The 14,925-nt window shown below is 43.1% G+C and overlaps 1 protein-coding gene across 2 annotated transcripts in view; it reads left to right on the top strand.

Moving 5' to 3' along the window:
• The window catches only part of ino80 (INO80 complex ATPase subunit), a 46,233-nt gene that overhangs the window by 24,159 nt on the left and 7,149 nt on the right, over positions 1-14,925 (top strand). For both annotated transcript variants that reach the window (XM_063495322.1, XM_063495323.1), the window contains exons 28-30: positions 8,767-8,894; positions 13,868-13,962; positions 14,375-14,447. In XM_063495322.1, the coding sequence (XP_063351392.1) occupies positions 8,767-8,894; positions 13,868-13,962; positions 14,375-14,447 (296 nt within the window). The remainder of the gene's footprint in view (positions 1-8,766; positions 8,895-13,867; positions 13,963-14,374; positions 14,448-14,925) is intronic.

The raw sequence follows: 14,925 nt of genomic DNA, 5'->3' as shown, positions 1-14,925 counted from the left end.
GCTATCTCACTGGCATACAGCACCAGAGGTCTTGCTTTGCCCCACGGGGTGAGGGCTCATTCCACCAGGGGGATGGCAACCTCATGGGCTCTTTTTAAAGGGGTGCCTGTAGCTGATATTTGTGCGGCAGCTAGTTGGGCATCACCGCACAGTTTTGTGCAGTTTTATCGGTTGGACGTTACAGCCCCTTCGGTGGCTCATACTGTCCTTTCTGCTGGGTCTACCACTCACTAAGGAAGTAGTGGCCCAATTCCGGTTCGGTGGCTGCTCTGCGGGGCGTGTATATATGTCCCATACTTATGTGTTGTACCGAGTGAATCGACTGAAAGGGAACGAATAGTTATGTCTATAACTTCTGTTCCCTGAAGGAGAGGAACGAGGTACAACACAAGGTGGCCCCACTGAGCAGTTTGGCTCGGTGAAGAGCGGCTATCGAACTGAGGGATGACTGTGATGACAGCGGCTATATGTGCAGGCGGGGCCGTGCGCGTGTCATCACACGTCATCTGCCTTAAAGGCGTGAATAAAGGTTTCTTCAGCCAGGACACGCGAGGGCGTGATATCCCATACTTATGTGTTGTACCTCGTTCCTCTCCTTCAGGGAACAGAAGTTATAGACATAACTATTCGATATCCTCTTTTATAGAATAGTGAGTAATAGAGGCCCGTGGGAGAATCCATAGATCTTAGCCCTGGGTTAGGAGGGCAGGGCAAGCAACATCACCCTCCACTATCTCTACCTGTAGGTCACACAGTGACTTCCCAGGGAACTGCTGAGATAAAGGGCTTCTGCAGAGGTTCACAACACATACCAGCAATTTCCATTGAATTATGAGATTCAATGGAAAGATTGTGTTTTGTTTTGGGGGATTTTTTGTCCAAGTGAATTTATGGCTTAGCAGGCCTTTATCAGAAAAGATTGGCTTGTTGAGCAAAGGGTTAGCTGCAGCACACTGAAAGGTGATTCACCACCAGGCTTCAGATGACTGATGGATGTCTAAGGTGAGAGAGGCCGCTACCTTCTTACAGAAAGCACATCCGTTCTCAGTGACCTAATGAAGGGGTCTCTGATAAACTCTGTTATGGATTATGATGACTGTTTTGTCAAATTGTCCCAGCGCAGCGGACACTGGATACCTTGTTTGATAAGCCTGCAGTGCGCTCATTTAACGACCTTTAGTAGTTTCTGAGGTGCACTGTAAAACAACAGCTTCTCTAAAAATCATAATAGGTCCTTTAGATCCTGTCAGATAAATAATAATAAAGCTTAGTCCTTTTTTTAAGCTCCTGTGTATACATGTGCTTGTGAGAGCGTTTCTGTATAAAAGTGAGAAACAAAACAAGTATTTGTGTGTCTGTGTGAGAACAGCCTGAAAGCTCTTGTGAAGTTATACGGAGGCAGACAAAGCGAGGAAGTTTAGCTACTGGTCATTGTTCAAGTGCTCAGTTAGGTAACACTAATAGATGGTCTGCCTGTGTGCGAGTGAGTGTGTGTATATGTGTGTTATTTATGTACAGTCGAGCCCATTCAGGGACGTGTGCGGTGCTCACACGGGGACCAAGGTGTCTCTCAGCCCTCCGCACACACTCTCCCACGCTCAGGGGGACAAGCTTTTACCTCTGTCTCTCCTTCACTAACAGACAGGACGGTGTGCTGGGCTGAAATCAGTATCTGGCCACGGGCTCTCAGTCCGTCTGGTCTCCCACTTCTTTCTCAGCCTCAGTAGGAAGGAAGTGACCCAACACTCAGGCACCCGTCCTCCGCTGAACACATTGTTGCCACATCAAGGCTCAGATATGTACAGTAGCTCAGCTGAAGTTTCCCACCCTCCGTCTCCTCCGCACTCCCAGCCCCACACCTTTAGAACAAATGGCAGAGCTGAATAACTGTTTGTTTTGAGCGCCATGGCGTGAGTACAGCTGCCCACTGATATCGATGGAGGAATCTAATCAGAGGACTTATTAGGAATCAGGCCATAGAGGAGGAAAAAACAATGGGTTGTAACATTTTGGACCGTAGATAATTTTTTGTTTGTTTGTTTATTTGTTTTGATGTCATTGTAATTGTATTATTTCCATGAAGGAAAAAAAGAGAGAGATTAATTACATGTTAAAAATGTTAACACCGATGATGACACGATGCTTCTGTACGTCTCTGAAAGAAAGCAACATGTATTATCAGCTCAGAAATGAAGCCCAAGCAGCCACACTGTCTTCTCCACGGAGACATGGCAGAAAAAGAAGATTGGACTCTAGTTACAGAGAAATTCTGGGCTTGTTTTCTTGCCAAATTAGTTTAGTTTGCTTTGTGAAAATTCTACTCCTCGCAACCACTCAATTAAAAATAAATATATTCAAATGGAGACAGATTTAAAGTTTAAAAGGAACTTTCAGTTCCACAGAAATGGCTTTCCTTGCTGTCTGTGTGGCCTCTGTCTCCCTCGCATTAATTAGAAGCAGCCACTCCACAAAATAACGGGCTTCTCACTATAGCACCGACTCTTTAACTCTTTTTCTAGCTTTATTGTGAACTGTTAAACGACTGTTGCTGCCGTGAAGGAATCTCTGAAGGAGATGGTTGGCAGCTTGTGGAGCTGTTTTTTGGTTGTTGTTGGGTTTTTTTTTTGTTTTTTTATTTTTATTTTTTTAGCTGCTTTAGAAAGCACACAGCAGTCTGTGTGCGTGTGCTTCCATATCCATCAGTAAAGTTCTGGCCCTGCCGTTCACATTAGGCTGTGGGAAATGCAGTTCTGCCTTCCTGTCCCTTCAAAGAAACTCTGCTCTCCACCAAAATGGCAGGAAGCTTCCCCAGCCCTCTGATAGACAGGCACAAAATAACACAGACTGCCAGCCTCACCACATCACCGTCTGACTCTGCCCCTTTTAATCTGCATTAAGCTGGCACCGGTGTCCGTCTGTGGAATTCAGCTTTTTTTTTTTTTTTTTTGCTTTTTTTTTGCTAGCAATGAAAAACAAAACATACAGCCAAGTGTGTAAAGGGATTGTGATTTCCTAGTCCAATTTATGGCTATAAATGTGTCCACAAGAAAGAGCAAAAAAAAAAAAAAAAAATCCAATGTAGACTGAAGGGGGAGACATTAGCCACATTATTTTTCTGTGCTGGGATCTTTAAACATGGAAGCCAAGTAATCTTTGTGCTTTGATCTGTGGTAAGTTCTGAGTCAATGCCAGCCAAGGGTAACTAGCAGTAATCTGTCTTAATGACAGAGTTCAGAGTGGGCCGCTGTGGTGTGGTGCGGTGAGGTTCCCCAGCGAAACTTGGGAGTCTTCATCAGACTGTCTGTCTCTTCCGCTGCTTTAACGACTCTTAGAGAACCAAAAGAAGCGTTCCTCTTGCATGTTTGAGGGGAGGCGGTGGTGTATGTGTGAACATGTTCCATATATGCTCCCTCCATCGCTCAGACTCTGCCACGCTTAGTTGTGCAAGCATATTTTTTTTCTCTTAAGGGAATTCATGTTCTTTTTTTCTTTTTTTAATGACTCCCTTTCAGGGCTCCAGAGCAGAGATGCTGCTTTCTGGATGCAGACAGACTTTGTTTGGGGGGGTTGTAAATCTTCACTAAATTCTCCTGTTTTCTGTCGGGCTTCTCACTTCCTAGCTTTCAAATCCTCCCACTGGCATCTGGCTCTTAGCTGTACTGATGCTGTCGCTGTAAGAAAATTAAGTTTCACTCTGATTTTTGTCAATATATGCAGAAGCAGCAAAGTAGTGTCAGGCTAATATTTCCATCATCAGCGGTGCTGAACAAGTGTTGCTCATTGACTTATTGATTGCCTAGTGTAATGTATCATTGTACAGTGAGGGGCTGGTGCTTGGTTCGATCGTTGATTCGACCTGTTCTGTGGCCTCCCATCTGTCTCTCTTTCTCACATAACCATCCATCCATCTTCCTTTACTAACTCCTGCTCAGCAAAATCGCTGTTCTTCATCACATCTGGCTCACTTCTCTCCGTGTTCAGGGCAGCTCCCCACTTGGCTTTGGCAGACAACAGCAGCAGAGGGGAAGGAAACAGAGGACAGCATAGAAGATTGTAGCGGCGTATTAATGAAATTAGCGCCATAGTTGGTTTGGGAGTATCAGGCGCCAGGCACCAGGGCTGGGCCGGGGTTAATTAGCTGGCAGCAGGCCTCTAATTGGGTCAGGACCATGTCAGACCCCTGGCTCTGGCCCTGCAGGGATTGGATTACAACGTCGGGGGACAGACAGCAGGGGGAGGGAAGGGGCAAGCGAGAGAGGGTGTGTATCGTGGAGTGGGAGGGTGAGTTTGTAGAAGTGGAGGAGGGAAGGATGGAGAGGCTGCTGGAGGGTGCTACAGTGGATGTAGTAGAATGGGGGTGTGAGGAGGGACAAGGGAGTGCAGCTTAATCTGCCAGCAGGCGGTAAGCATGAAGGAGATGGGGAGGGCCTGGCTGGGTGAATACCTCTGTTAGACTGGATTGGATTGAAGCGGGTGGTGGTGGTGGCGAGGAGGGGGGTGCTGTGAAAGGGGGGCAGGGCAGGTGGTGAAGCTTGATATGTGTATCCATAGCAACGGCAGAGTGGTGTGACACCACATGGGATTTGCTCGTGTTTTGGGGTGTGGTCTTATCGCAGTCCTCATCCCTGTCAGGCCATTATTTTAAAGTTGTTTTGTGCCCCCCTTTTTGTTTTCAGTTTTACTCCACAATTTGATTTACACACCACAACATGTTTGGACATGATCTCTTTGTTTTGCAATCAGCTACATAATATTGCTTTTGCTATGTCAATGAATTTTAGTGACTCTTTCAAGCCAACACACTGGGTTTTTTTTAGCTGTATCGACCTTTTCATTTAAATTCCTCCAAACCGTCCATAATTCATGGTACATGCGTAGTTACTATATCCAGTTTGCTCACGCTTAAGGGCAGTGGTCCTGCATTTCATTGCCACCACATGTAGCTTATAATGTAAGCATAAGTGTTACATTGGAATGAGACAGACCACCAAAGTCCTCCCAAATTGTAATTATTCATTTTCTTGGCTTCCCTTTTATAGAGTATAGCAGCAATATGAAACTGAGGTTTTCTCAATGCAGTACTAAATGCTTTGAACTCGGCAACCTCTCTATAAGCCACATTGCTGTGGGACGATTTTTTTCTGCCTGTTTTCTTGCTTGCCTTTCTTTCTTACCTTTTTTTATTGTCTTTGTGTTAATAATTTCTCTGTGTATGAATGCAACTCAGAATTCAATATGGTGATGATCAAGTGATGCCGATAAGCAACTACCAAATGCTGTATCATGGTCACCGGTGTCATCAAACACCAGAAGGTTGCTTTCTTAAGGAGCAGAACAGCTTCCCTATTAATGGTCTCCCTCATAATCCAGTCATAAACAAAAGGATTATTGTGACTGACACGTCTCTGTATACAAGAATAATAGTATCCAACTGTTTAATATGGGATTTTCTCATTGCCTGTTAATGCCATTCAAGACTTAGTTTAAGTACATGCAACATTTAGTCCTCTTTGGCCAGAAAAATCCTCAGATAGGGGCTTTTAACCTGTCTTAAAACATGACACTGGAGTCTGGAGGCTTAAATATAATCTGCTAAACAGAAACAGATCAGTAGCAGGGGTTTAGTAGTGTTGTCTTATGAGTATTTGTATCTCTGCCAAGTGGTGGTTTTGCGCCTGGGTGGTTGGCAGCGTGGCCCGCAAGTGTTAGTCGGTGCCCTTGACTGAGCAGCGGCCCTGGTTAGACTGGCACCTGCGGCCGGGAGGCCCTGTCTGATCTCAGCCACAACATCACCGCCGCCACCACCAGGCTAATCCAGCTTCGCTGTAGCCGGAGCCACCACAGACCCCCTTTCCTCTCCGTCTGTCCCTCTCTGTCTGGACCTTTTTTTTTTCTGTTCTGCATGTCTAATCTGCTGCATGCCTGCCTCTCTTGTCTTTTACTTTCTCAGTCCATTCACTTTCTTGACGCCAAGGCCAATTACAGGCCTTTCACAGAAGGGTACATTGTGTATCTCATGGTTTGCGGTGCACTGGGCTCTTTGTACACACCGAATGGAACCACAGCAATGCACAACTGCCTATTTTACGGTAAATAAAGTGTCACATCGAATCTGCTTCAGTTGTACTTTAATGCCTTTAGCTATAGGTGTATTATTTAAGCCATTCATTATCCTCCTTAAAGCATTTCCTATGTCATTTCACAATTTTTCAATATTTTGTGAGTTAGCTCAATTCATTGTAGGTGTTTTCTCTTTTGTATTTACAATATAACGAGAAAAGACACTAATCTGGAAGAGCGTATATCATTTACTAAATGTAGATCCCTGTTACATCTTTAATTTTACATAATGACAGGAGATAAAACGCTCATCCTGCTAACCAAATCTTTCTAGCAAGTCTTGCCCTTTGGCAGCCATCTTGGTAATGCCCCCAAGCAGCTATTTGGGTATTTCGAAGCCTCTGTCTGAATAACGAGAGAGCGTACCTAATATCAGGACATAACAGCTGTATATTTAAAATGTTCAGTTAAACCCATTACACACACCATGCATGTGCAAAGCTTCATAACATTACAGCTTCTTTAACAGCTCAGCCAGTAGTGCAGTAACTATCAGCTTCTTTCTACCAGAGCACTGAACAAGTACCATTCTAATTCAGCATGTATGATAAACTGTGAAAACATGCAGTACACATACATCTTTTCTTCTATAATGACTAGATGCGCCCTCTACAAAGCTGAAACTGTGGGTGTAGCAAAAGCACAGTTGGCTCACATGCTTTCCAGTTTGACTGTTAGAGAAGTCTCCTATAGATTTTTTTTCCATGTCTCCTTCTTTAAAATGTCTCTTTATAAGACCTTCCTTTCAGTTGAGCTGGTTCCAGGTGTTGTTGGTGAAATTCTTTGTTTATTGTAATGGCGTAAAGTACTTGCGTGATACTGCATTAGTAGTGCGTAGGTGCTACGTAGAGCTTTGCAGACCCACATTTACATGTTGCTATCTACGCCATACATGGAAAAACCAGTAATGTGGGCTACTCTTATTTATGCAAGTGCTGTTGATTGTCTTTAAGCTTGCTCTTGCTGCAAAGGAGACGGTAGTCATGTTATACAATGAAATTCTTAGCAGTGGAGTGAAACTGTTTAAAACAAAACTATTCACTGCAGCCATTGTCTGCGTTTCTCCTACGTGATTCTTTGATATTTGATATTTTGCACTTCTTCCTCTACGTGGTAAACTCCACTGTGGTCTCACTCTTTCATGTTCAAGCCAACTTTTTGACCGGTCAACACACAAACCTTTGCATAATCCTCTTTTCTGCAAATGGACAAAAATACAGAATACTTGACAAAAAAGCTACGCGCCTCAGAAAACATGAACCTTTTTCAGCTTTTCAGCTGTCCAGAAGAAAAATACAACAAGCGAAATTAAAGACATGTATGAATTGAATCCAAAACAAATTTTGCCAGCGTATTCCCAGGAGCTGTAGGTTGTGAGTGCGAGTGAGACCAGGACTGGATGTATTTGACAGGCTGACACCACTCCACAGTGACCTGTAGGTGAGCTCTTTAATACTTCCCCAGAGCATTTCACCTATTCATCTGTTCTATTAGTTCCTCTTTAACACCTCTGCCAGGCCTGACATTTTTTCAGAAGGTTATACTAAAAGGTCACAGGTCAGGGTTCAGTCTAAGTACAAATTAGCATAGAAAGGTCCTCTTAAAAAAAGATCTATTTGAGATTGTGGGTCTTATACATTTTAACACAGGTGTTTATTTCAATTTTTTTTTTGCATGTTTCAAATATGTTCCAGTCGGCTATTATTTTTGAAGGTATCCCAGTCTGTTTTTTGCTTTTTGGAGAATGTGTTTTGAATTAATGGCCGAAGCAAAGTGAAGAAATAACACTGGGAAATATTTATAAGCCCAGGTTTGCAGCACACAAAAGGGCTTGGGGGACAAGAGTCCACCTCTTCTGTAAGACGGTCAAGCCACACTCTCCCATAGGGACTCTCTTGTAATCCTGACCTGACCCTGTCCCCTGACCCTGGACCTGGCCTTAGGTTCTTCCCACTCAGGGCCACGACCTCTTGGTCAAACACCATCGTGTGCCTGTCACAGGGTCAAATGCAGGCACAGCTTTTTCCTTATTCTACCATTGTGCCAGATGACGTTAATTCCTCATCAGCTGGACATCGAGGAAACCACTTCAGCAGCAGACCCAGGGTCAGAACACCCCCCTCTTTTCCATTGCTCTTGTCGGTAAATCATTTGAAGGCCAGCGAATACCTGATGTGGTATCAACAGAAACGTGACCAACTGCCAGGCCTGTTTGTTCACCTTTTGTGCTTTTGTCTAAAATGGAGGGTAAATCACTTTTTCCTCAGAGTTTCACTTTGTCTCTTATTCATTCTATCCTTAATTCTCTCTGCTCTCAGCAACAGCACAGTCAATCAGGGCACAGGCTTTATTTAAACGGTCACTAAATTAGGGCCAGATCTAGGAGGATCGACCCCCCCCCCCCCTCCCCCAGCTCTATCTGTTCTGTTGAAAAGGGTTATTCAAGAGTCTTATCTAACTTCTGAATTGATTGGAGTTTGGGGTTTTTTTTGTAAGTAAGCAGATATTTTATTGTGACAACTCACTAAATATTTTCATTGATTAATGTGATTTCATCACACAGCTACTTACTGAGAGTAACATGGAAAAGTTGCTCTGTTGCCACCCGGGTAGTTTGTGTGGTAAAACTTTCTTTCCCTCTTTCAGATAAGGAAAGCCTGATTACAGAAAGTGGAAAGCTCCACACCTTGGATATCCTGTTGAGTCGACTAAAGGCTCAGGGACACAGAGTCCTCATCTACTCTCAGATGACTCGCATGATAGACCTGCTTGAGGTATAAAAGCACACATACACGGCATACATCTATAAACAGGACAGTTTGTTCCTCATTTTCATTACCTTTGCCCCTTTAAAGCTCTGCTCGCTCTATTCATATCTATTCTATTTATAAGTTACCCTCACACTATTGCTAAGTGTAGAAAAAGTAACGTCCTGAATTCCATTCAGTAATATGTAACCTGAAGGTGAGTTAAATCTTTTAGATATCCGCATAAATAAATTCCAAGTTTCCAAGTAAGTTGTTTAAGCTCCTCACCCGAGTAGTGTAACCGTTGGGGTGTGGCGCTACAGCACCTCTAATCAACCTGCCTGTCCCTCGTTGGTGCACTCATTACACTGCTAATTAACAGGTCAGGACTAATTAGAGGGGTCTCATCTGCAGGGGAGGCAGCCAGATGGGAGGGATAACTGGGTGCAATAAGGAAAGCGGGGAAGTGGAGGGGAAATGGGTGATGGGAGTGGCAGGGTCTTTGGGGTTAGAGGAGAAGGAAATAACATGAAAACCGAGACAAAGGTAGATGGATGAGGAAAAGGTGGGAACAAATAAACGATCACAAAATCAGTTTTTCCCGGTTTGTGCTTGGTAAATGAACCCGTATTACTTTTACCCACATGCATGTTTTTCTTTTCAGCTTCTTAGTTAGTTATAATCTTATTGGGAGGTCAGAGGCTGTCAGTTTGGAATCCAAGATGAAGATCGAAGTGCATTACTGCTCTCTCTACAGGAATATAATGCTGAAACACAGCCCTGACAGTGATTATGTGTCGACAGCCTCGGTGCACTACTCTATTGTTGCCTCCATATTTGTTGCAAACATCACTATGGAGCCAAAAGCTTCTCGCATGATGTCATTGGGAATTCTGTCCCTATTCACACAGTGCATAGCCGGTTCCACAGCCAAATGCTTTGATGGTAGATGGATCTGGCCCAGGTGGCTAAGGACCGTCTTCCTGTGTGTCTGGAAAACAGCAAGAATGCCTCGTGTTAAAGGCCACTGGAAAACGGCAGTGATGAGAAAGCTCAAGATGGCTTCGATAATGCTGGCTAGTCATTCTGCTTTAGTGTTCTTCTCACTGATTGCCCCACCTATAGTTGTTCCCTCTAGCTATGATTTCCTGATTTAATGAGACAACATTACAGCGCCCTGTGTATCACAGAAGTCATTGTGTATAAGTGACCTCATAATGCAATGGGAGGTGGGCGTTGGTTGAGGGGGAGGTTGTATATGACAGCATCTCCTCTGCTAATGGGCTCAAGGCAATCACGGATGAAATCATACATTCACCCAATTTGGCTTCAGTGTTTTTTTCCTCCTCCATGCTTGTCATTGGTCATAGCTTAAAAAAATAAATAAATCTGCAGATGGAGTTCATTATCTGAAAGTGAGTCTCTGACTAAGAGAGAGAGTGCGGGAGAAGCTGATGCTGATCTGTGTCATTATCATCATTGTTTTCGTCACCACTCGGCTGCCGGTTCTTCTGGTGACATCACGCTGTCAGTTGATGGATCATTAAGATTCGGGTGGCCTAAAGAAAAATAACACTGTTTGCTTTCTTTGGCAGCAGCTGATAGTGTAGCGGGACCACAGAGTCACTGCCTTCCTATTTAAGCTGAGTTTCTGGGGCTACTTAGACATCATTTTACTGCACTCTAAGTCTGCAAAGCTTAAAATGCAGGAATGAGGGGAAATGCCCACAGTCTCTTGGAACTGCTGCCAAACCAGAATAGAATTTTGTCTGTAAATGAAGTAATGCAATTTGCCTTTCAGGTGTGCCTTGTTCATTATTCAATTCAATTCAGGTTAGTTTTATTTATATAGTGCCAAATCACAACAGCAATCACATCAAGGCACTTGATATTGTAAAGCAGACACCCTACAATAATACAGAGAACCTTTCAACAATCAAACGACCCCCTATGAGCAAGCACTTGGCGACAGTGGGAAGGAAAAACTTCCTTTTAATAGAAACCAGGCTCAGGGTGGGGCGGCCAGCTGCCATCACTAGTTTGGGGTGAGGGGAAATTGTCTTGGAATGTTGGAGTGACACACAGTGACCTATTATTCAATGAAAAGCACGGCTTCTGCATAGATTATTTTGTGGAACATATTATGACAATTTGTTTGTACGTTTCTGCACACTATGATTGCAAATATAGGAACTCTACAGCCTGTGACACAGAAGGAAAAGCCAGAGAGTGGAGTTTTAGTTACCGTGTTTGTTAACACTGTGGTTTTGATGAATGGATAGTTTTGCAGGTTTCATTACCTTGTCCTTGTCTGAACTGGTTTTCTGTTTATACATGTGACTTTTTAGCAGTAGCTAATCAAAGTTCATGTTCTTGCTTGCTGACACTTTGAAGGTTACTGCAGTCATTTGGCTCCTGTAATATTGTGAAACTATTTTTGAAGCCAAAATGATCTGAACTCTTGTAATGAACCAGAGATTGCATTTTTCCTGCATTTCATTCTCCTCAATGCAATTTGGTCGCTCGCTTCTTACTCTGAGAGTTGAGTATGCTGTACTAGAGGGGGATAGAAGGGTCCAATGAGCTTTCTGCTAAGGTGTGATTTATACTGCTGTGTTGATACATGTCAAAGATATGATGTAGTTTTCATATAGCTTGCAGAAGCCTGCCACACACACCCTCCCCAGACATTTAATGACACGCACACACACTGATTTGTCCGCTCAGCAGCAATATGCTTTGCGTCAGTGAAACAAAATGTGGTCATTTATTATATTTAGCAATTCTCATTTTCTTTGCTATTTCAATCTGTGTATAGACTCTCACTTCAGTGTTGCATTAATTTAATGCTAAATAACTGTGGCTAAACATTTATTAAGTGAAAAAAAAGCCAACATGATCTGCTTTTGCAGTCACCATGAGAAACAGAACACGGAGAAACTCGACAGACTGGCATAGGAGCCAATGCCAGATAGCATTTTTGTAATTGCCGAATGATTCAGCCACACAATCAAAAAGAAATGTGCATAGACTACACCATAGGATGTTTTACAAAGTGTTTTTTCACTCATCTGTATTAATGCCTAAAATGGGAAACACTGTTTAATAGTTAAGGTCAGTGAAGTTCTGCTGCTCCTGTGGTCTTGGGCAGGTGTTGTATGTACCATGTCACTGACAGCAGACATAACAGTCTTAAGCCCAGCTCAGTTCTGAAGTGGACTCTGTTTTATTATCGTGCCACAGCACGTTCTTTTCAGTTATTACAGCTGTTGGGTTAGGAACAGTTTGTGACCACGCACACTAATCAAACAGCATTTGCTTGACTGTGGGGACTCATTTTTAACGGGAAGTTGGGAACAGCCTGTGTTCCCAGAGCCACTTTGAAAGAAAAAGCAAAATTGCAATTGGAGTGGATACAAAAGTATCGGGCATTCTTAAAACAAATTTGCGTGTTCCCATGCGTCGTGAACTTCGGGAAACATAGGGGTTTGGGGGGGGTTTTGTTTTGGTTTTTTTGGTTTTGTTTCTTTTGGCGAAATGTGGTTCATAATGGGCCGATGATAGTTGCATGAAAAAAAGTAAACATTTTGTCCAGTCAGGGCAACCCGGACATAGTGCTTGATTTATAACATTTGTAAAGGAATACATTAGAAAATGAGTGAAAAACTGCAGAAATATCACACTTTCACCTACGGTTAGCACAAACTAGATCAGAATATTGTAGAAATTTGCCAGCTGTTGGGATTTATATTTCAGTGTGGCAGTAATCTTGGAAGAAATCCAAAGCATGCTGCAACTAACCAGGACTCGAAGTGTAAACCACAAAAAGGCTGCAGAGGAATTTGATCTCTCAGGTGTAACTTTTCTAAAACTTTGATTCTGCTGATTTAGATGGAGATTAGAAAGACGGCAGCGTTGTGCTGGCAAGATACCAAAGCCCAATTCAACAAGGTTAGCAGCATTTTGGCGAGCGCTGCCCTAATGGTCCCTAATGTAGTGTTCGGTTAGAGCAGATGGGGCTGTTGGGAACAGAGCCAGACACTCAGAGCGATGAGGGGGCAGGCCCTGCCGGGACTGAGGGCCCCGGGTGTCGTGAAAGGGGATTTGGAGGGGGTCATAGAAAACATAGCTTCAAATCATCGTTATCATTGATAATGTCTGTGTGAGGGGAGTTGTTATGTGTGGCCATTTATTGTGACTGGTTCAGGGGGGACTGACATGTTTCACCGAGGAGGTCGCGAGTTCAGGGCAGCGCTCAAAGGAAGCTCAGCGAGTCACCTCATCACTGCTGTTGCTCTGACTTCAGAGCTCCTCCCATCAAACCCACACACACAGGCGCACACAGCGCAGCTTAGCAGACTTTGGGGGGGATAGAATATCAATCTCTTGATTTCTCAATGCGTCCCTGGGCTCGGATTGAGGTTTCAACTCCAGCGAATGCACATAAGAAATGTGGGATTTTGGGATTTTGGACACAAAATTGCTGTCAGAAAGAAATTCTTACAGCACAGATGAATATTTCTTGACCCTTGAAATTTAACAAGTAGAGCTGCAGGCTTTATCCACTCCTCAGAGAAAGAATAGAATTTCATATTTGAGAGCTTATTAAATTCAGTGTGTAGTTGCTGCTTGCGATCCCCAGAGCAGAGGCTGGAGAACAGTTTGAGATTTGAATTTTGGATTTGAAGTTTGGATAAGTTTGGTTTGCTGGTTTCGAAATCAGTGGTGAGGGCGATCTATGAGTGCCAAATATTGGCTAATCCTAGAGTTCAGATTTTTTTTTTATTAACTTGATGCAGATCTAGTTATTCTAGTTATAGGTTTTGTGAAAATAAAGCAAAAGATGTTGTGAAAATGAGAATCAGTTATTCTATATCTACATATTCCTCCATACTGGAAGTAAGCCAACCTTCTGCTCTGTGAAAGACCAGAATAAATGAGGAGTCATTATTTATTTATTAGTAATTATTTTCTTTACTGTCTTTGTCCCATCTTTCCAGGAGTACATGGTTTATCGCAAGCACACCTACATGCGCCTCGATGGATCCTCCAAGATTTCTGAGCGCAGGGACATGGTGGCTGACTTCCAGAGTCGGTGGGTAAAGATAAAATACGACCTGGAATGCAAGTGGTTGTGCATGCATGAAATAAGACGTCACCCATACATCGAAATATATATGGGTGTGTTTAGTCCACATTCTCTGGTTTGCATTAGTACATAGCTCTCAGGCGCCAGCATTACTCTTTTTGGAGGACAAAAGAGTTTGAAGTTTATTGGAGTTTACTGAAGTTGCTTTACGGTGCAGGACTTTCACTACTGGTGCACATTTCACATCCTATACAGGACTTAAGCTTGACATTTTTATTCTTAACTCACATTGCAACTTCATTTAATGGCATGATATGTGGATATTTGTGCTGTAGCTGCAGTTGGAAATGATATCTTCTGATTTTGTCCCCCTCCTCTATTCCCTCCACCCCCACTCCTCTCTCACTGCCCTCCACAGAACGGATATCTTTGTCTTTCTGCTGAGCACACGGGCCGGAGGGCTTGGCATTAACCTGACTGCTGCTGACACTGTGAGCCCCTTATTGATACCATATCATAGTTTAAATAGCACTAACATTTACTAAAGGTCTATATCGAGGGCAGCACACATTCTCTGTCTTGAAACACAGTTTCAGCATAAATAAATACGTTTGGATAATGACTAAGGAGCATGATTGTGTATGTAATCAATAGGGGTAAACACGCCTCTGAAAATGATAATGTCAGTGTTTATTAACATGTCTCGGTATAAACTCCCTGTAGCCCTGTTCGAGTGAAATTAGCTTTCATGACAATGAGCGTGAAGTGATTGTTAACACAGGACATCTGTCACGTTAAAAGGCAGTTCACTTGGGAAAACACGTCATTGTTATTAGTCTCCGAAATTGCAGAGAAGGGAGTGTCTGTTTCACGCTCAGGCTTTCTTCACAAAAAAAAATTAGACAATGTGGTAAACATGGATATCTTAATTTTAGAGAAAAATATTATGACATTTATTTATTCATTTAT

This window comes from Pelmatolapia mariae, linkage group LG15 (genome assembly GCF_036321145.2).
Source record: "Pelmatolapia mariae isolate MD_Pm_ZW linkage group LG15, Pm_UMD_F_2, whole genome shotgun sequence".
Classification (NCBI taxonomy): Eukaryota; Metazoa; Chordata; class Actinopteri; order Cichliformes; family Cichlidae; genus Pelmatolapia; species Pelmatolapia mariae.
Note: the sequence above shows the minus strand (reverse complement) of the source record. Positions and strands in the feature narration are given on the sequence as shown.